This window comes from Hyla sarda, chromosome 1 (genome assembly GCF_029499605.1).
Source record: "Hyla sarda isolate aHylSar1 chromosome 1, aHylSar1.hap1, whole genome shotgun sequence".
Taxonomy (NCBI): domain Eukaryota; kingdom Metazoa; phylum Chordata; class Amphibia; order Anura; family Hylidae; genus Hyla; species Hyla sarda.
In genome coordinates, this window is record NC_079189.1 from 479,190,779 (window position 1) to 479,213,173 (window position 22,395).

The window sequence follows — 22,395 nt, forward strand, 5'->3', positions numbered from 1 at the left end:
GCAAACACGCCCCCTCCCACAGACATGAACGGTGTGGTGTGATGTCCCGAGGGGCGTGGTCATGACATCACAACCACTGCCGCAGGAACCGGGCATTTGTTTAGAATACCAGGTGCTGCAGGATATTGCAGAGGGCAGCAGCAGGACCCCCACAATCAGAAACAATAGGGCATACGATGCCTAGCAGCGGAGTACCCATTTAAAACTGAAAGCATACAAATTTAAGCAATTTTGGCACAGGACATTTCGGAAATGACAGGTCTATTGGGGTGTTCAATGTTCAATGTATGCAGTGGTAAAAGCCTAATAAAAAATTCAAGAGGACAACTGGTAAACTTGTAACAATGGCCATCAGTAGACCAGGCTGATTGATGTGCATAGAGAGTGAAGGTTAATCCTTCTGGTCTGATCCCAAATAAAAGAGCTATTATAGCACAAACAGCTAAAAAAGTTCATGATGGCTATGAAAGAAAGCTGACAGAACATTGTAGATAGCCAAAAAGAGAAGTGTCCATGGCACTCATTATTGGATCAAGTCTCTTTATTTCCATACATGTATATTTACCTTGTTTGACAAGGTTGTTCATTGCACTTTCTTATTTGAGGTTCTGGCTTCAATAGGTCTTTACAGCTTGCATTATCGACAACTGTTATATTTTTATTCATGATTTTCGTGCAGGACACTGTTGTCCTTCTTTCACCTAGTTTATAAAATAAAGGCATAAATGTCTAGTCAATAGTACTTAATACACATGCTGAGAACATTGTTTGTCTTCATAAAAAATTAAGTTAGAGGGAATATGTCATCAGTGTCACCTGCACTAACCTTTTGGCACAGAAAGGTAGTGCAGGTGACACTGATGACAACCATACTTACCTGATCCTGTTCCATGCTCCCGTTCTTCCGTTATCTTCCTCTGTATCTTCTGTTCTGGGGTCAACTTGATGCATGGGCGGAGCTTCCTGACATCATCGCTGCTGCTTCTCTGCTGGGTCCTGCTGCTAGCAAACAGCAGCGATGACATCAGGAAGCTCCACCCATGCTCCAAGTCGACCCGGGAATGGAATATACGAAGGAAGATAGCGGGAGAAGGGGAGCATGGAACGGGATCAGGTAAGTATGGTTGCCATCAGTGTTATCTTTCCTAAGACCCATTGCAATTGCAAGTTAAAAGCTGGGGAAACAAATGGCAGCGCTATCCATTATTCATCCAGCATAGACTTATACAGAGAAAAGGTTGGACTTGATTGACAGTCAGGAGGTGAGTTGCATGCTGCAGCTTGCTTCCCAGGCTTTAAACTAGTGATTGCAGTGGGTCTCATGAGTGATCAAAACTTTTGATGTGTGTATGTGAACCATGTCAAAGGTTTTTTTCTAATCACAGTTACCCTTTGTATTGTCCATGGGTAAATATAATGGAGCAAAATAAAAAACAGTAAGATGCACAGTGAGATAACAAAATCAGAAGGTATTTATTTTTAAATTTATGAGAAAGAAAATTAACATCAGGAAAACCTATCGTTTATTGCAAATAGTTTATGTTTACTTAAACTTGGGTATGTCTCAGGAGACTCATATATGTAAATATAGTGGTCTTGTCAACAAATAAGGGGAGGAAAAATAAAACTTATACTCTCATCTTTGGTCACTTCCAGTCCAGCATTGCTACTGTTCTGAAGTCACCAGCAGAAGTGCCACAATTATGTCACCATTCAATGTACATGGAACCACTGTAGCCAATCATTGGTCTCTGCAGTCACACTCACTTGTTGTTGCACATGATCTCTGATCAGGCAGAGAACAAGAGGAAAATCCAGCTCCCATGGTGGAAGTACAACAAAACTTAAGGGAGTACTCCAGCTCAAAATAACTTATCCCCTATCCAAGTTATAGATCGCGAGGGGTCCGAGTGCTGGGGCCCCCCCGGGATCTCCTGGACAGGGCCGGGGACAGTCTGCCGGAAGTGAAGTTTCATCCCCAGCAGAAAGCCACGGCAGACACTCCCCCTCCATGTATATCTATGGGATTCATGGAGGGGGCGTGTCGGCCACCGCGTCATGCAGTGACAGAACGCCCCCTTTCCTGTATATTACCGCGGCCCCGTACCGAAGATCGTGGGGGGCCCCAGCGCTCGGACCTCCCGCGATCTATATCCTTCAGATAGGGGATAAGTTATTTTGCACTATAGATGTTCTTTAATGTTTACTTCATCCAATTAAAAATAAAATTCCGTGGTGGAAGTGAGTGGTGAGATGTCACTTTAAAATCGATGTGAAACGCCGGCGTTTCACATTGATTTTAAAGTGACATGTCACCACTCACTTTCACCATGGAATTTTATTTTTAATTGGATGAAGTAAACATTAAGTTTTATTGTACTTGCACCTTGGGAGCTGGATTTTCCTCTTGTTCTCTGCCTGAATGCTATGGGGATAGGCGGATCTCTGCATGCGTGCTTCGATATTATCATCCGTCTGTGTCTGGAGTCTCCAAGCGGTGAGCTGATCTATTTCCCTTCTGTATCTGCTACATGATCTCTGATGCCAGTGAATGGATGCAGTGGTCAAATGCAAATGCTTTTTCCAGAGACTCCAGAACAGTAGGAGAACTGGACTGGGAGGAACAAGTGGGTCAAGTTTTCCTCACAGCTCCTGCCTCATGGAAATTTGTTGACAAGCCTGGAATACTACTTTAAAGAAACATGCAATTTGTAAATTGGTTACTTTCCAATGAGGAGTATGTTGTGAACATTGGGAAAATGACTTATATTATACCCATGTCAGCTTATATCTAGCCAAATCTTACAATGACACAATGGGTCTATGCTTCTTGTTCCTATACCTCGTCATGATACTTGTAACAACCAGGAATAGCAGTATTCAATATTAGTTTTACTACAGTCCTTCCAGGACTTTTCACACAGTGATGTCTCAATTGACTATTTTATTGCCTATGGGTTATGATAGACATTATATGGGATAAGATGTCTGATCGTGAGGGGTCTGGCCACTGGGACCCTCTGCAATCTCTGGCCTGGCACCCCTGTAATAAGATGTCTAGAGGCGGATTACTCAATTAAGTCTCAGAAATGGGACTCAGATGTTTTCATATTAGGTTGCAGGGTCACTTTGATGCAATGAAATGGGTAGCACATAACATTCTACATCCACATTTGTCAATTCAATATCTAAAAAGGCAATTGTAAGCCTAATGTTTCCATTTCTGTCTAGAAGCTACAACTGCTCCACAAACAGATAACATATCCTTCTAATCTCACATGAGAGGTGATGGAGATGAGCAAACTTTCAGAAAGTTCGGGTCGCTGGGGCTCGCCGAACTTTCTGAAAGTAGTCAGTTCACCGGCAGTGAAAGAGTTAAGTTGCACTGCTGCGCAGCATCACAAGTTAACTGTTTTGTTAACTCCAGGGAGGGTGTGTCGGGTATACATTATACAGCCATCTATATGGCTGAATATTGTATGCAGTGAAGAGACATTCACTTACCCCCTTCTTGCCAGTCCTGGCCTCTTCTTGTGTAGCCCCGCCTCCTGAGATGACATCACCAGAGGCAGAACAGCCTGGAAGGAGGTGCGGGGTAAGTATTGCTCTGTTCACATCATGTGCTTTTAGCATGCCTGTTTGTTTTAAAAAGGCATGTTAAAAATGTATAATGTATACAGACCCTTTCTGCCATTGTCTTCCCAAATGGAAGCCTCCAGCTGTTGCTTAACTATAACTCCAATCATTTCCAGCCAGCTTTTGGCTGGAGGCTCCCTGTTTGGGAATGCACTGGTTTATGCAGAGAGCGACAGGGAGAGCGCCATAAATGTACTAAGCCCCTTTTCATGTTTTTCATTTCTTCTCTTTTCAGATAGTGTATGCAGATGTCTATGTCAGATTCAAGGACTACGTCAAACCTGGCAACGTTCAAAAGTTCTGGTGAGTACCTGGTTTGAAAAAACCTGGTGAGTACTACATGTCACTCCATTATTTATTTTGGATTCTGTATATTTGCTTCAACATTGTTGGGGGGAAAGCACCTTTTTTGTATGCAGAGATGACTAGCCAAGCGTACTGCAATTAACCTTTGCAAGTCCCATATGATCCTAGCTGGGTAGTGCCACCCACTTTCTTCTATAAGACTTTAGAGGTGGAGAATGAGGTTTCACTTTGAATTTATTAATAGGCACATATTTTAGGTAAATAATGTATAATATAATTTTGTTGTAATCATTAACTTGGTATGTTTTATAATTATAAAATAAAATATAATTTAAACAAAAGTTCAGCTATATGTTTGGGACGTTGCTGAGCAATTCTGACAGTGGGACAGAATGAAGCTGATATTTATACGCACTATTTTCAGTTTCTCTTACCACTGAGGGACCAAGGTAGTCACTGGTCCCAAGGGCTGCATTAAATAAACCTTGGTTAGTGGTAGTTTGTCACTGCTTTCGAGCTGTGAGGAGAGTAGAGTTCTTCTTTAAGTAACCACTAAGGTCTTGTAGTATACAACTGATTTTTTTCCTCTCTATTATCTCTAATAATTTAGCTGCCTTTCCGAATTGATCTTGCCTTTTTGCCAAAACCTGTTAAGAGTTAAATCTACAGTCTAGAGGCATATTTATAAATGAAATTGTTGTATGTATGCTCCCATGATGTCAGGGTTGTAGTGAACAGTGTTTATGTGAATGCTGTATAAAGCATTGCCATATGTTGGTACCGCAGCTGCCACTAGCCAGAGCGCACTACATGTAGATTTATACTATTTACATTGACTCCAAGTTCTACATATCCCCCTAGTGGTGGTTGCAGGCAGACAGGTGGTTGCATCACTTCCCTATGCTAAAGTATAATATAATGAGTCTGCTCTTTTGGACCAAACACATGATGATTGACTTGTATGTGGCAAACATCTCTGGAAAGTGCTGCCTATTCATAGTTGTATCATAGTGGCCCTATGGTTTTTGTGTATGCCCTTGCATAAAGTACATATTTTATGTGTATATTGTTATTTACCTCCACCACAAACAGCATCACAATCCTCCCAGCCTGAGTGTGTCCACATATACAAAGGTTCATTTAATTTTGCACTTCGGTTCTCCGGCCCTGGGTCCAGTGGTATTGTATATTCATAATGGAGACCATAATTCTGGTCATTAAATAGTAGCACCTGCAAAATACACAGAATCATGTCAATATAAAAATGAAAATTTAGATCAGTAAAGGAAATGGAACATTGGCACGTGCTGCAAAGTACAGTGTCCTGATGTGTGGAAAATATGCTGGCAATGGCACGTCATTTTTTTCTCTTTCAGGAAAGACTTTTAGACTACTGTGTATATCTGAATGCATTTTATTGGGAAGTGGATATTTTTATTAACTCAAAGTGTAATTTGGCTCATAAAATCAGTCATTTCTAGGAAAGCAGCTACTTTTGTACATATTTACTAGTGAACAGGTGGACATTAAAGAGTGGAATTTGCAAACAACCATCCTCAAACACAGACCATTAAATACAGGCTGTCACTCTTTCTGTCAACAGTATTTTTCCATATGTGCTACATATTTTGAAGTCTAAATGAAACTTGGAAGAGTCTGGCATTGCAGCGAACGATGTGTATGAAATGCTTTTCATTTTTCGCTTCAGTCTACTTTCCTGGACACAACTAATTTTAAGCTTCACTGTCTAGAAAATAATATTGTCTACATGATGTGTATGATGAACATGTGAGTTAAATTCAATGCAGGTGTTAGTCCCTATTTAGACTGGAATGATGCACAGCCAATACATGTGGAGTGTTTTATCTAGATATTCTCTTAAAGCTGAAAATTGAAGCATGTTCCATGTGCCATGTTAAATAGTGATCACATTTTTTTTTATGAACATATTGTTTTTTGTTTTTTTTTTGGGGGGGAGAGGGGAAAATATAGAATATCTGGTATTCACCATTGTTACACTATGCGCTCCGGCCTCACATGCTGGCCGTGAACGCATGGTCCCCTTACCTTCTGCTGCCAAAGGGGCTGGGACTCGCATCGCAGGACGCACCCACATGCGAGCCCCAGTCCGTCACTCCCCGGGTGTTTCTCCTGCCTCTGCCTCCGACTCTCTGCTCCGGCGCGCGTGTCCCCGTCCCTTAGGGCGTGCGCACACCCGAGCTTTAATATTTAAAGGGCCAGTACGCTCATTAGTGTAACCACCTGTTGCTTATTTATAAATTCCTCCACCCTCCTCAGTTCTCTTCGGGATCTTTGTTGCCTTGTGCCCTAGAGGAAGCGTTCCTTTGTATTGCCTTGCCATGTACCAGTTCTCCTGCTCTTGTGACTTGGCCTTGCTCCTCTGCCACCTGCCTACTGAACTCCTGCTACATTACGACTATGCTACTGTGCCGCCTGCCCTGACCTACTGCTATCCTGACTATGAGTTGTCTCATCCCTCCTGTGCCTCTCATCTCCTCAGCCGCCTGTGTGGTCGAGCCATGCCAGGGGTAGCGACCTGGGTGTCGCCTCCAGCTGCAAACCCATCCTGCTTTGCGGCGGGCTCTGGTTAAGACCAGCGACACCTTAGACTCCGCTCCCTGGTACGGTCCGAGTCATCTGCCACACAGGTCCAGCAGATCCACATTAACCGGAGTTCCTGTCTTCAGAAACGTGAGTGTTACTACCATGCAGCACATATGATGTGTTAACTTCATTAAGAAATCTTTATTTTTCCAAAATATTATATTCTGTCGCCAAAAAACATGACCCATAACATTTCCATTTTTCAACGACATAGCTTTAAGAGTGCTCATTCTTTGCGAGGTAACTTGTAGTTTTAAACTTTTAATTAGTTTTCCTGTTTTTGAAACACGGAATGAACAGTATTACACAAGCCTTTATGGTTGTGGCAATACCATCTTTGTATAGTATTATTATTCCTTTTTTTATATATATTGAGTGAGGAATTTTTAGTTTTCTTTTGTTTTTCTGAACAAGCAGCCTCTTAGGTTCTCACAAGGCCTGATAAGTTCCTGTACATACATAGCACTGTGGGCCCCCGACTGCCATGGGAACCCATTGGCACTCCCTAAATGGGTAGATGGGGCCAATTCTCAGCCTTTTACATAGTGGTGCTAAGCCGTTCCAAGGCCTATGCCTGGTTCTTTACTTTTATTTATTCCTGTTATCAGTCAAAGCATTCAAGCATGTCAGTGCTGCCCATGGATCCCACAGCAAACACAGAGCCAAAATATACACAGTGTAAACAGCAAACACATTCACATATAGATGAATGCAAAGGCAAAGCAAACATATGCATCACTGAGCTGTCCCTCAAATATAGAAAGCCCATATAAAGAGTTACTGAATTAAACTTTTTACATGTCGCCCACACATGAAAAAAATTGATCTTTTGGGGTCTCAGGGCTGAGACCCCCCTTGTTCATTAGATATAGCCAGTTGAAGCACACAGCAGCGTGCTACACTCCCTGGCTCAACGTCCAGTCCATCTTATTGCAGTTGACAGGCTCTTTTATAGTGTATATAATCTCTAGTGTATGGATCCTGTTTCCTTTAGTGAGTGCCAAGCTGGGGGGTTAAGTTCACTGCCAAGCACTTCACCCAGCTATATGTAATGGGGTCTCAGCACTAAGACCCTGACCGATTTATATATTGTGCGACATGACAATAATGCTTTCAGGTGACAACTATTTACACAGGATATACCTTCTTAAAGAGAACATTTAGGGTTCATTGCCCTTACAGGATGCTTATCCCTAGATGACGGTGAGGATATTTTATTGAGTTTCCCTAAATACATCATTAACATATTTGTATCTAATGAAACTGTTGTTTAGTCAGGTAGTAATGAGGAGACATGAGCAGCATTGTAGAATTGTATTCATTGGGTAACCGCCATTTTCATATGTATTTTGGTTTTGTTGCATCTTACCAGTAAATGAAGAGGGGTTGTTGTTGGGCCTTTTGCAGATATCTTCTCCCATAGTCCTCTTCGAATGTAGTTAACTGTAGTTCCAGCCATATAGAAGGTTCCAGGCTCTTCAATCTTCCAGTCGTCATTGATAGATTGTTTTCCAGTGTCTCTTAAAGCTGTTAAAGATTGTATTGATTATTGAATCTAACTATAACTGAACAACAGATAAAGTAATAAAATAAGTTTTATTTATTTTCTAATTATTTTTTATTATGTATAAGTTAAAAAAAATGGGAGACTCATACTATATTCATACTTCATTTCTCTGATTTATAATTCCGCCATGACTTATATGCCACATCTGTTTTTAAATAGATATGGGAGTTCCACTGTACTTGTAAGAATAGTAATGTAGGCTACTGATGGAACCCAAATAAAACCCTTCCTAGAGCCCCCCCCCCTCTCTCTCTCTCTCTCTCTCTCTCTCTCTCTCTCTCTCTCTCTCTCTATATATATATATATATATAACTGTATAATTCTGTAAAGTGATATGTAATACTGTAACGTGATATATTAGGAAGCAATACATTGAAGATTCTATTTAAAACAATGTTGTATCAGTAAAAGTGACATCTGTAAGTAAAAGTGAGAGCTGTCATACAGTGGGGCAAAAAAGTATTTAGTCAGCCACCAATTGTGCAAGTTCTCCCACTTAAAAAGCTGAGAGAGGCCTGTAATTGTCATCATAGGTATAACTCAACTATGAGAGACATAATGAGAAAAAAAAATCCATAAAATCACATTGTCTGATTTTTAAAGAATTTATTTGCAAATTATGGTGGAAAATAAGTACCGGTATTTGGTCAATAACAAAAAATCATCTCAATACATTGTTATATCCTTTGTTGGCAATGACAGAGGTCAAACATTTTCTGTAATCTTCACAAAGTTTTCACACACTGTTGCTGGTATTTTGGCCCATTCCTCCATGCAGATCTCCTCTAGAGCAGTGATGTTTTGGGGCTGTCATTGGGCAACACAGCACAATACAACTCCTTCCAAAGGTTTTCTATGGGGTTGAGATCTGGGGACTGGCTAGGCCACCTCAAGACCTTGAAATGCTTCTTATGAAGCCACTCCTTCGTTGCCCGGATGGTGTGTTTGGGATCATTGTCATGCTGAAAGACCCAGCCACGTTCCATCTTCAATGCCCTCGCTGATGGAAGGAGGTTTTCACTCAAAATCTCACGATACATGGCTCCATTTATTCTTTCCTTTACACGTATCAGTTATCTTGTCCCTTTGCTGAAAAACAGCCCCAACAGTATGTTTCCACCCCATGCTTAATAGTAGGTATGGTGTTCTTTGGATGCAGCTCAGCATTCTTTCTCCTCCAAACACGACGAGTTGAGTTTTTACCAAAAAGTTCTACTTTGGTTTCATCCAACCATATGACATTCTTCCAATACTCTTCTGGACCATCCAAATAGCAATCTTAGGATGGGCCCAGACATGTACTGGCTTAAGCAGGGGGACACCTCTGGCACTGCATGATTTGAGTCCCTGGTGGCATAGTGTGCTACTGATGGTAGCCTTTGCTACTTTGGTCCTAGCTCTCTGTAGGTCATTCACTAGCCCCCCCCCCCCCCCCCCCCCCTTGTGGTTCTGGGATTTTTGCTCTCCATTCTTGTGATCATTTTGACACCACTGGGTGAGATCTCGCATGGAGCCCCAGATCGAGGGAGATTATCAGTGGTCTTGTATGTCTTCCATTTTCTAATAATTGCTCCCATAGTTGATTTCTTCACACCAAGTTGCTTGCCTATTGCCGATTCAGTCTTTCCAGCCTGGTGCAGCTCTACAATTTTGTTTCTGGTGTCCTTCGGCAGCTCTTTGGTCTTGGCCATAGTGGAGTTTGGAGTGTGATTGTTTGAGGTTGCGGACTTGTGAGGTTGTCTTTTATACTGATAACAGGTGCCGTACAGGTAAAGAGTGGAGGACAGAGGAAGAAAAGAAGAAGTTACAGGTCTGTGAGAGTCAGAAATCTTGCTTATTTGTTTGTGACCAAATACTTATTTTCCACCATAATTTGCAAATAAATTCTTAAACAATCAGACAATGTGATTTTATGGATTTTATTTTCTCATTCTGTCTCTCATAGTTGAGGTATACCTATGATGAAAATTACAGGCCTCTCTCATCTTTTTAAGTGGGAGAACTTGCACAATTGGTGGCTGACTAAATACTTTTTTGCCCCACTGTACATGTTCAGTTGGATAACTGGTGTCATTACATTGATACATGACTCCCAATATACTGTCTTTAAGTAAGGATAGTCTATCTGAGACATTTCCTCCTCTCATTGTTCTTCATCAATTGGTTTTCCCCTAAAGCAATGTCCTTGTTTTCCTCCATTCATAATTTCTTCTATTTGTCAGTTATATACAATGGATATTTAATATCCTGCTTTCAAAGCTACTATAAAGTGTATTAAAATTTCTTTAACACAATTTTCACTAAAGGCCACAAGTCTCAGGAGTAGTATAATATGAATAAACAATGCTTTGCATTGTCCAAAACATTGATATATGATATATGAAAAAATGGCTATTTCCTGTGATAAATCCAAACCTCTTCTCTTTGCAAGTATTGTGGGAAAAATCTTAAATGTCAATTTTTTTTCTCCAAATGGTTATTTAATAAACATCTGTGCTTTACAACTCAGAGTATTACTTCAGTAATATGTCAGGCAAGCCCTTCTGTAATCTCCAAAATGTCTGACCATAGCCAGAGACCTTGATTCTATATTCTTAGTTATAGAAGGTCTATTCCATATTCACTAGTTGATATGAGATGAGTTTTGTTAACCACTTGCAGACTGCCAAAAAAAAAAAAGTCTGGCTAGTCCACAAGTGAGCCTGCAAGGATGTTCTTGAACATCCTTGCTAGGTCTGCAGCTGCACGGAAATCATGCAGCTGCAGGAGTGTGGAGCCAGACTCTCCTGAGAGAAGGAAGAAGGTTTCGTACCACCCCAGACTTCCTGTTTGCTGTATACACAGCCCTCAATTTGGGCAGTGTGTACAGATCAGCAGTTGGCCATAAGGCTTTCTGCTTCCCATCCTGGCAACCATGAGATCACCAAGTGGCTGCAGGAGTTGCTAGGTCTTAGAAGACTCAGGTCAGGCCTGCAGTGAGCTTCAGTTATATGGGTAATGTTAAATGACAAAATATTTTACGATATTATAAATGGTGTAACATGTAAAAATAAATAAATAAATAAATAAAAGAAAAATAAAATAAAAATCAAAGCATTCAGTAGCCTAAACCACAGTTTCTGGGCCCCACCCCTATCAATGTATGCCCTATAAAAATTAAAAAATTGGAAAAAGTATTTAAAGGGGTACTCCATCACTAGACATGTTATCCCCTATACAAAGGATAGGGAATAACATGTCTGATCGCAGGTGTTGGGCCATTGTAGACCCAATGATCCCAACTGTCTAAGGGAGGGTTCACACTACGTTTTCTCCCATACGGGAGCGCATACGGCAGGGGGGAGCTAAAACCTCGCGCTCCCGTATGCCTTCGTATGCGCTCCCGTATGTAATTCATTTCAATGAGCCGGCCGGAGTGAAACGTTCGGTCCGGTCGGCTCATTTTTGCGCCGTATGTGCTTTCACAACCGGACCTAAAACTGTGGTCAAGCACGGTTTGAGGTCCGGTCGTAAAAGCGCATACGGCGTAAAAATGAGCCGACCGGACCGAACGTTTCACTCCGGCCGGCTCATACGGGAGCGCATACTAAGGCATACGGGAGCACGAGGTTTTAGCTCCCCCCTGCCGTATGCGCTCCCGTATGGGGGAAAACGTAGTGTGAACCCACCCTAAGGCTAAGATCACGGAGGAAAAAAGGATTATACATTTAATATAATGGCTGTAAAAGTTCCAACCATATAATTTAAGTATACAGGCACAAGCACTATTTTACTATTGAATTCAATGGGTCAAAAATATAGGTAGCAAAATGAGGTGTCTGTATAGCCTATAGCTATATAAAAAAAAAAAGATAAAAAAAAAAAGTTTTAATATTGTATTTCAAATGTAAAGGTCCATTTATAAATTTCCTCTTTTAGTTCTCTTCTAAGGCTAATCACATAAGAAGTACATAAGCTGATCCTACCAAAAAAATCTTTGCTGCCTACACCTTCTGGGGGGAGGACTCTAACTCTGCTCCCTACACCTACTGGGGGGGGGGGGGCACTAACTCAGCTGCCTACACATACTGGGGGGCACTCTAACTGCAGCCTATACCTACTGGGGGGACTATAACTCTGCTGTCTACACCTACTGGGGGGGACTCTAACTCTGCTGCCTACACATACTAGGGAGGGCACTCTAACTGCAGCCTACACCTACTAGGGGGGGACTGTAACTCTGCTGCCTACACCTACTAGGAAGACGGAGGAAAAACTCTGCTGCCGACACCTACTGTGGGGGCACCCTGTTGCCTACACCTACTTTGGCGGATCCTGCTGCCTACACCTACTGTGGGGGGACCTTGCTGCCCACACCTACTGTGGGGGGACCCTTCTGCCTACACCTACTGTGGGGGACTCTGCTGCCTACACCTACTGTGGGGGGACCCAGCTGCCTACACCTACTGTGCAGGACACCAAGGAGGGCTTTATAACAGTTATAGATGGAAAGGGGCTTATAGATGGAAAGATTGTGTAGAGGAGGGGGGGGCACCTGAAAAATGCAGAGTCTAACATGTTTGTCCTGCAGATGTTAAGAGTTCGACATGGAGGTCTGATCCGGACAGAGAAGGAAAGGAAAGAGGACACCGCTGATCAGAAAAGGTGTAATTGGGAGTTCCTAAATGTAACTGTAATAACTTACATGGTATACAGATCATTTTACTTACATTAAAGCGTTTCTTATATACAATTTTGTTTAATTTGTGTGTAGGATTGGTGAAGGGATTTGGGTAGAATAAGGGTAGAAGTGAGACCAGCAGCAGAGCATTGCAGGGGGCCCTTACTTGTGTAGCCCTAGTCTTAGGCTATGTTCAAATGATGGAATTTGTGTGGGAATTAACCTTGGAATTCTGCATGTAGATTCCACAGCAGCAATGTCCCATTGATTTCAATGGAATTCTGCTCCTCTGTTCCGTGCCAGTAACATCTGAAGCAGAAATTTTAATTCCTGTGTCCCCATAAAGAATACACATGCCTATTCTTTCTGTCATTTCCGTCTATGAGACTGCACATTTCGGAACGGTCCTATTGCCAGCATGTTCTGCCGGTGCTTTGCAGAGATTTTCCGTGTGGACATTCCTGCATGTACATAGCCTTATAGTGAAGTAGTCAGCTTTCAGCAACCACTTGGCCATCAGCTATTGCATCAGCTATGTTTTATTTCACCTAACTTTCATCAGTTTATATTAATCCATCTTTAATAAACTGTTTGTTATTTAAAGGGGTATTCCAGTGGAAAACATTTTTTTTTTTAATCAACTGGTGCCAGAAAGTTAAACAGATTTGTAAATTACTTCTATTTAAAAATCTTAACCCTTCAAGGACTTAGGAAGAGGAAGTTCTTTTCTTTTTGAATTTCGTTTCTGTCTGACCACAGTGCTCTCTGTTGACACCTCTGTCCATTTCAGGAATTGTTTAGAGCAGGAATGGTTTGCTATGGGAATTTGTTTCTGCTCTGGACAGTTCCTGACATGGACAGAGGTGTCAGCAGAGATCACTGTGGTCAGATAGAAAATAAATTCAAAAAGAAAAGAACTTCCTCTGGAGCATACAGCAGCTGATAAGTACTGGAAGGAATAAGATTTTAAATAGAAGTAATTTACAAATCTGTTTAACTTTCTGGCACCAGTTGATTTAAAAAAAAAAAAAAAAAAATTCCCACCGGAGTACCCCTTTAAGGCCTCTTGACAAGAGGTTAGGATAAAAAGAATGATGAAAATTTAAAAAGGGAAAGCATTTATATGCTATAGATTGTAATGTTAATGTTATGAGAGCAAGCACATCATAGACAGAGAATATAGTGGAGCTTAAACTTGGTTTATAGAGTGAGCATGACTTGGGTGTTGTCTGCAATGATTACGTTTTCATCTATAATATAATAGCTTTACTTGCTTCCATCTGTGATGTAATTTACATTGTCCCATTGGAATATGTTCTCTCATTTCCTCACTACGTGCAAAAGCCTACAGACAAATGTCACTGCAAAGTATATAATCATGCATATCATTTTAATCATATTAACCCACAGTATAAAGAACACATCAATTTTACTATAAATTGTACAGCGGGAAAACGAAACCTTCCACAATTTGCAAAATTGCGGTTTTCTTTTTAATTTCCCCACACAAATAGTAGTTTTTTGGTTGCACCATACATTTCATGGTAAAATGAGTGATGTAATTACACAGGACAACTGGTCACGCAAAAAAGAAGCCCTTATACTAGTCTGTGATCGCTCCATGGCCTCCGCATCTCGAGCCCCTTGCCAATTGACTGCAGGGACCAAGGGGTTAAGGAGAGCCCTCGGGGTTAGGTGCGCTCCCACTTGCTGGAGGTGGAGGGTGGGATATAGTGATGCCCACTGGCTATATCAGGGCCCCCTTTATACTGGTTCCTCCTCTTTTACCTCATCAGCACTTGGGAGAAGTATTCGCCCGCCCTCCCTTTAGTTTGCCTTGTATTTTTGTTTTATTGTACCCGCGTGTCTGGTTTTTTGGCACGTTGGTTTTTGTTACCCCTGTTAAAAAAAAAAAAAACTGTGAAAAAAAGTATTAAAAAATATTTAGAATGGTTTTGATAAAAAATAAGTACATGGATCTTCCATTTATCGGGCTTATTCTTTTCTTTGGTGTTTGTATTGTTTGCTGTGTTTTCGTTGAAGCTGGCGTGGAGAGACTACGACCTGGAAGAAAAGAACCGTTGGCAGTCATGCCCGTCGGGGACCCGGCGGCCGGCATACTGCTTTGGCCGAAGAGCAGGTCAACTTGAGTTATTTGAGATCTTTGTTACTGCCATGCAGTGTTTATATGGTTAAAGAATTACACATTATAGTGTTGTTAATATTAATAAAAGAGCTGTGACCACCACCCAGCCCAATTAAGAAGTAACAAGTGTCATGTCATGTGTTCTATGCAGTCAGGAATAAATATTGAACACATATAATATGGAAGCACTTTTCTTACCTAAATAACTGTGTGCTGGAGTTTCCTCTACCACTTTAATTCTTCTTGCTCCTGCTGGTATCACCAGTGCCTCCACGTAACCTGCATAACAGAAAAGAACACTTACTCAGGATTTACGCTCTGCAGTCACGATACGCCTGAAATCACGCCCACTTTTTAGCTTGTTTGTTTTTCAAACTGACTGGAATTTAGGCCTGGTTCACATGGCGGAAAATTTGCAGAATGTCTGCCGGGAAAACACAGGTGGACATTCTGTGAATAGCATGTTCCGCCAGTTCTAGGACCGCTTGGAAATGTGGCCATTCCATAGACGGCAAGGCAATTCCTAGCTGATTCTGTCGAAAGAAGGAATATGTTAAAATATTAATGCACAGTAAGCCAACAAATTGTTGGTATAAATTATTTGCTGTGCTAGATCTATGAAACAGCACGAGCCACTATTATAAATTATAGACAGCTTTTGACTGCTGTCTAGGAATTGAACAGGATTCATCCCTATTATCTTAAAATTAGTATTATTATTTCTTTTTTTTAATGGAAAGTATAATTTTACAAATGATTATGTTCACATGACTTTGCCAAGGACTTTTGGCACTTAAAGGGTAGAACGTCTATTGATCAAGTTTCACATTGTAGAAATCTGTAGAAATCTTGGAGAGGCTGTTACATACTGTAAAAATCTTGGAGAGGCTGTTACATAATGGAAACATTTAGGTAAAATAAATTACATAAAAAAACAGAATGTTTCAATCTCAGGGTATAAAAATAGCTCAGTAAAATAAACCTTAAAACAAGGGATAAAACATTTTAGTACTTTACAGAACAAGCTTCAGAACAAGGTCTGACATGTTGCTAAAACACATAAACAATATACCCGCCCTATAAGACAGAAAATATATTAGAAATGCAACATATTTCATCATTGCTTCAATGCAGAGTCCAGACTTAGGTTATAATGTAAAACACCTGTGCTGCAATAAGTACTAAGACGACGCATAACTATAAAAAAATAGAAAGGTCAGGGATGGACTTTCAAATTGTTACGCCGAGCGCTCCGGGTCCTCGCTCCTCCCCGGAGCGCTCGCTACACTCTCTCCGCTGCAGCGCTCCGGTCAGATCCACTGACCCGGGGCGCTGCGATTCTGCTGCCAGCCGGGATGCGATTCGCGATGCGGGTAGCGCCCGCTCGCGATGCGCACCCCGGCTCCCGTACCTGACTCGCTCTCCCTCGGTCCTGTCCCGGCGCGCGCGGCCCCGCTCCCTAGGGCGCGCGCGCGCCGGGTCTTTGCGATTTAAAGGGCCACTGCGCCGCTGATTGGCGCAGTGATTCCAATTAGTGTCTTCACCTGTGCACTTCCCTATATCACCTCACTTCCCCTGCACTTCCCTGCCGGATCTTGTTGCCATTGTGCCAGTGAAAGCGTTCCTTGTATGTTCCTAGCCTGTGTTCCAGACCTCCTGCCGTTGCCCCTGACTACGATCCTTGCTGCCTGCCCCGACCTTCTGCTACGTCCGACCTTGCTTCTGTCTACTCCCTTGTACCGCGCCTATCTTCAGCAGCCAGAGAGGTTGAGCCGTTGCTAGTGGATACGACCTGGTCACTACCGCCGCAGCAAGACCATCCCGCTTTGCGGCGGGCTCTGGTGAAAACCAGTAGTGACTTAGAACCGATCCACTAGCACGGTCCACGCCAATCCCTCTCTGGCACAGAGGATCCACTACCCGCCAGCCGGCATCGTGACAGTAGATCCGGCCATGGATCCCGCTGAAGTTCCTCTGCCAGTTGTCGCTGACCTCACCACGGTGGTCGCCCAGCAGTCACAACAGATAGCGCAACAAGGCCAACAGCTGTCTCAACTGACCGTTATGCTACAACAGTTACTACCACAGCTTCAGCAGTCATCTCCTCCGCCAGCTCCTGCACCTCCTCCGCAGCGAGTGGCCGCTCCTGGGCTACGCCTATCCTTGCCGGATAAATTTGATGGGGACTCTAAGTTTTGCCGTGGCTTTCTTTCCCAATGTTCCCTGCATCTGGAGATGATGTCGGACCTGTTTCCCACTGAAAGGTCTAAGGTGGCTTTCGTAGTCAGCCTTCTGTCCGGAAAAGCCCTGTCATGGGCCACACCGCTCTGGGACCGCAATGACCCTGTCACTGCCTCTGTACACTCCTTCTTCTCGGAAGTCCGAAGTGTCTTTGAGGAACCTGCCCGAGCCTCTTCTGCTGAGACTGCCCTGTTGAACCTGGTCCAGGGTAATTCTTCCATTGGCGAGTATGCCGTACAATTCCGTACTCTTGCTTCAGAATTGTCCTGGAATAATGAGGCCCTCTGCGCGACCTTTAAAAAAGGCCTATCCAGCAACATTAAAGATGTTCTGGCCGCACGAGAAATTCCTGCTAATCTACATGAACTTATTCACCTAGCCACTCGCATTGACATGCGTTTTTCCGAAAGGCGTCAGGAGCTCCGCCAAGATATGGACTCTGTTCGCACGAGGCGTTTCTTCTCCTCGGCTCCTCTCTCCTCTGGTCCCCTGCAATCCGTTCCTGTGCCTCCCGCCGTGGAGGCTATGCAGGTCGACCGGTCTCGCCTGACACCTCAAGAGAGGACACGACGCCGCATGGAGAACCTCTGCCTGTACTGTGCTAGTACCGAACACTTCCTGAGGGATTGTCCTATCCGTCCTCCCCGCCTGGAAAGACGTCCGCTGACTCCGCACAAAGGAGAGACAGTCCTTGATGTCTACTCTGCTTCTCCACGTCTTACTGTGCCTGTGCGGATGTCTGCCTCTGCCTTCTCCTTCTCTACCGTGGCCTTCTTGGACTCTGGATCTGCAGGAAATTTTATTTTGGCCTCTCTCGTCAACAGGTTCAACATCCCAGTGACCAGTCTCGCCAGACCCCTTTACATCAATTGTGTAAACAATGAAAGATTGGACTGTACCATACGCTTCCGCACGGAGCCCCTTCTAATGAGCATCGGATCTCATCACGAGAGGATTGAACTTTTGGTCCTCCCCAATTGCACCTCGGAAATTCTCCTTGGACTTCCCTGGCTTCAACTTCATTCCCCAACCCTGGATTGGTCCACTGGGGAGATCAAGAGTTGGGGGCCCTCTTGTTCCAAGGACTGTCTAAGACCGGTTCCTAGTAACCCTTGCCGTGACTCTGTGGTTCCCTCAGTAACCGGTCTCCCTAAGGCCTATATGGACTTCGCGGATGTTTTCTGCAAAAAACAAGCTGAGACTCTACCTCCTCACAGGCCTTATGATTGCCCTATCGACCTCCTCCCGGGTACTACTCCACCCCGGGGCAGAATTTATCCTCTCTCTGCCCCAGAGACTCTTGCCATGTCTGAGTATGTCCAGGAAAATTTAAAAAAGGGCTTTATCCGTAAATCCTCCTCTCCTGCCGGAGCTGGATTTTTCTTTGTGTCCAAAAAAGATGGCTCCCTACGTCCTTGCATTGACTACCGCGGTCTTAATAAAATCACGGTTAAGAACCGCTACCCCCTACCCCTCATCTCTGAACTCTTTGATCGCCTCCAAGGTGCCCACATCTTTACTAAATTGGACTTAAGAGGGCCTATAACCTCATCCGCATCAGAGAGGGGGATGAGTGGAAAACGGCGTTTAACACCAGAGATGGACACTTTGAGTATCTGGTCATGCCCTTTGGCCTGTGCAACGCCCCTGCTGTCTTCCAAGACTTTGTCAATGAAATTTTTCGTGATCTGTTATACTCCTGTGTTGTTGTATATCTGGACGATATCCTAATTTTTTCTGCCAATCTAGAAGAACACCGCCAGCATGTCCGTATGGTTCTTCAGAGACTTCGTGACAATCAACTCTATGCCAAAATTGAGAAATGTCTGTTTGAATGCCAATCTCTTCCTTTTCTAGGATATTTGGTCTCTGGCCAGGGACTACAAATGGATCCAGACAAACTCTCTGCCGTCTTAGATTGGCCACGCCCCTCCGGACTTCGTGCTATCCAACGCTTTTTGGGGTTCGCCAATTATTACAGGCAATTTATTCCATATTTTTCTACCGTTGTGGCTCCTATCGTGGCTTTAACCAAAAAAAATGCCGATCCCAAGTCGTGGCCTCCTCAAGCGGAAGACGCCTTTAAACGACTCAAGTCTGCCTTTTCTTCGGCTCCCGTGCTCTCCAGACCTGACCCTTCCAAACCCTTCCTATTGGAGGTTGATGCCTCCTCAGTGGGAGCTGGAGCTGTTCTTTTACAAAAAAATTCTTCCGGGCATGCTGTCACTTGTGGTTTTTTTTCTAGGACCTTCTCTCCGGCGGAGAGGAACTACTCCATCGGGGATCGAGAGCTTCTAGCCATTAAATTAGCACTTGAGGAATGGAGGCATCTGCTGGAGGGATCAAGATTTCCAGTTATTATTTACACCGACCACAAGAACCTCTCCTACCTCCAGTCTGCCCAACGGCTGAATCCTCGCCAGGCCCGGTGGTCTCTGTTCTTTGCCCGATTTAATTTTGAGATTCACTTTCGTCCTGCCGATAAGAACATTAGGGCCGATGCTCTCTCTCGTTCCTCGGATGCCTCAGAAGTTGAACTCTCTCCGCAACACATCATTCCACCTGACTGCCTGATCTCCACTTCTCCAGCCTCCATCAGGCAAACTCCTCCAGGAAAGACCTTTGTTTCTCCACGCCAACGCCTCGGAATCCTCAAATGGGGTCACTCCTCCCATCTCGCTGGTCATGGGGGCATCAAGAAATCTGTGCAACTCATCTCCCGCTTCTATTGGTGGCCGACTCTGGAGACGGATGTTGTGGACTTTGTGCGAGCCTGCACTATCTGTGCCCGGGATAAGACTCCTCGCCAGAAGCCCGCTGGTTTTCTTCATCCCCTGCCTGTCCCCGAACAGCCTTGGTCTCTGATTGGTATGGATTTTATTACTGATTTACCCCCTTCCCGTGGCAACACTGTTATTTGGGTGGTCGTTGATCGATTCTCCAAAATGGCACATTTCATCCCTCTTCCTGGTCTTCCTTCAGCGCCTCAGTTGGCTAAACAATTTTTTGTACACATTTTTCGTCTTCACGGGTTGCCTACGCAGATCGTCTCGGATAGAGGCGTCCAATTCGTGTCTAAATTCTGGAGGGCTCTCTGTAAACAACTCAAGATTAAATTAAATTTTTCTTCTGCATATCATCCCCAGTCCAATGGACAAGTAGAAAGAATTAACCAAGTCTTGGGTGATTATTTGCGACATTTTGTTTCCTCCCGCCAGGATGACTGGGCAGATCTCCTTCCATGGGCCGAATTCTCGTATAACTTCAGAGTCTCTGAATCTTCCTCCAAATCCCCATTTTTCGTGGTGTACGGCCGTCACCCTCTTCCCCCCCTCCCTATCCCCTTGCCCTCTGGTCTGCCCGCTGTGGATGAAATTTCTCGTGACCTTTCCATTATATGGAGAGAGACCCAAAATTCTCTCTTACAGGCTTCTTCACGCATGAAGAGGTTCGCGGATAAGAAAAGAAGAGCTCCTCCCGTTTTTTCCCCTGGAGACAAGGTATGGCTCTCCGCTAAATATGTCCGCTTCCGTGTCCCTAGCTACAAGTTGGGACCACGCTATCTTGGTCCTTTCAAAATTTTGAGTCAAATTAATCCTGTCTCTTACAAACTTCTTCTTCCTCCTTCTCTTCGTATCCCTAATGCCTTTCACGTCTCTCTTCTTAAACCACTCATCCTCAACCGTTTTTCTCCCAAATCTGTTCCTCCCACTCCTGTTTCCGGCTCCTCGGACATCTTCTCTGTCAAAGAGATCTTAGCCTCTAAAAAGGTCAGAGGGAAAACTTTTTTTTTAGTGGACTGGGAGGGTTGTGGTCCTGAAGAGAGATCCTGGGAACCTGAGGACAACATCCTAGATAAAAGTCTGCTCCTCAGGTTCTCAGGCCCTAAAAAGAGGGGGAGACCCAAGGGGGGGGGGTACTGTTACGCCGAGCGCTCCGGGTCCTCGCTCCTCCCCGGAGCGCTCGCTACACTCTCTCCGCTGCAGCGCTCCGGTCAGATCCACTGACCCGGGGCGCTGCGATTCTGCTGCCAGCCGGGATGCGATTCGCGATGCGGGTAGCGCCCGCTCGCGATGCGCACCCCGGCTCCCGTACCTGACTCGCTCTCCCTCGGTCCTGTCCCGGCGCGCGCGGCCCCGCTCCCTAGGGCGCGCGCGTGCCGGGTCTTTGCGATTTAAAGGGCCACTGCGCCGCTGATTGGCGCAGTGATTCCAATTAGTGTCTTCACCTGTGCACTTCCCTATATCACCTCACTTCCCCTGCACTTCCCTGCCGGATCTTGTTGCCATTGTGCCAGTGAAAGCGTTCCTTGTATGTTCCTAGCCTGTGTTCCAGACCTCCTGCCGTTGCCCCTGACTACGATCCTTGCTGCCTGCCCCGACCTTCTGCTACGTCCGACCTTGCTTCTGTCTACTCCCTTGTACCGCGCCTATCTTCAGCAGCCAGAGAGGTTGAGCCGTTGCTAGTGGATACGACCTGGTCACTACCGCCGCAGCAAGACCATCCCGCTTTGCGGCGGGCTCTGGTGAAAACCAGTAGTGACTTAGAACCGATCCACTAGCACGGTCCACGCCAATCCCTCTCTGGCACAGAGGATCCACTACCCGCCAGCCGGCATCGTGACACAAATGCTGTTTGATTGGCATTAGACAAGGAAGCTTAGGGGTTAGTAGTAAAGGGCAAAACTCCTACTCATGTGGCAATTGACTTACTACTAAGCATTCTTGTAAATACAGTAGACAATCTTAAAAGCTAAGATATACTTATGCCCTTCACATTACGTTTACAAAGCCCACATATACATCAATAGTGCACACAGGTCAAGATTGCCGAAATGTACAGTATGCCAAAAGAGTGTAACTTTGTTCACTAGGAATGGTATCTATATAGCACTAATTTTGTTTCACTACATGGAGTTTGAGGATCTCTTGCATTTTTTGGCTAGGGAAGAGCCAAAGGGGAAGGGCGTAACAACTTTTAATATAATTTTTGTCCAGGGCATTGGAGGAGCAATTGTGATCCAACCACTTGTCCAGCCACAGAGTGGAACACTGAGTAAAGATATGTTTCAAGGGAATCTGTCATCAGTGTCACCCACAATAACCTATTGGTACAGGCTTTTAGCACGGTTTACACTGATGACAATGATACTTGCCACTGGTTTATCTGTCACTCCGTTTCGCCGGTATGCTTCTTATTGGGTTGATGGTAATC

The 22,395-nt window shown here is 44.1% G+C and overlaps 1 protein-coding gene across 1 annotated transcript in view; it reads right to left on the reverse strand.

Moving 5' to 3' along the window:
- Positions 1-22,395, reverse strand: part of ADAMTS19 (ADAM metallopeptidase with thrombospondin type 1 motif 19) — a 245,689-nt gene that overhangs the window by 27,826 nt on the left and 195,468 nt on the right. The window contains exons 16-19 of the mRNA XM_056537289.1: positions 15,139-15,219; positions 7,937-8,094; positions 5,020-5,173; positions 566-701 (exon numbers count right to left, since the gene is read on the reverse strand). Of these exons, the coding sequence (XP_056393264.1) occupies positions 566-701; positions 5,020-5,173; positions 7,937-8,094; positions 15,139-15,219 (529 nt within the window). The remainder of the gene's footprint in view (positions 1-565; positions 702-5,019; positions 5,174-7,936; positions 8,095-15,138; positions 15,220-22,395) is intronic.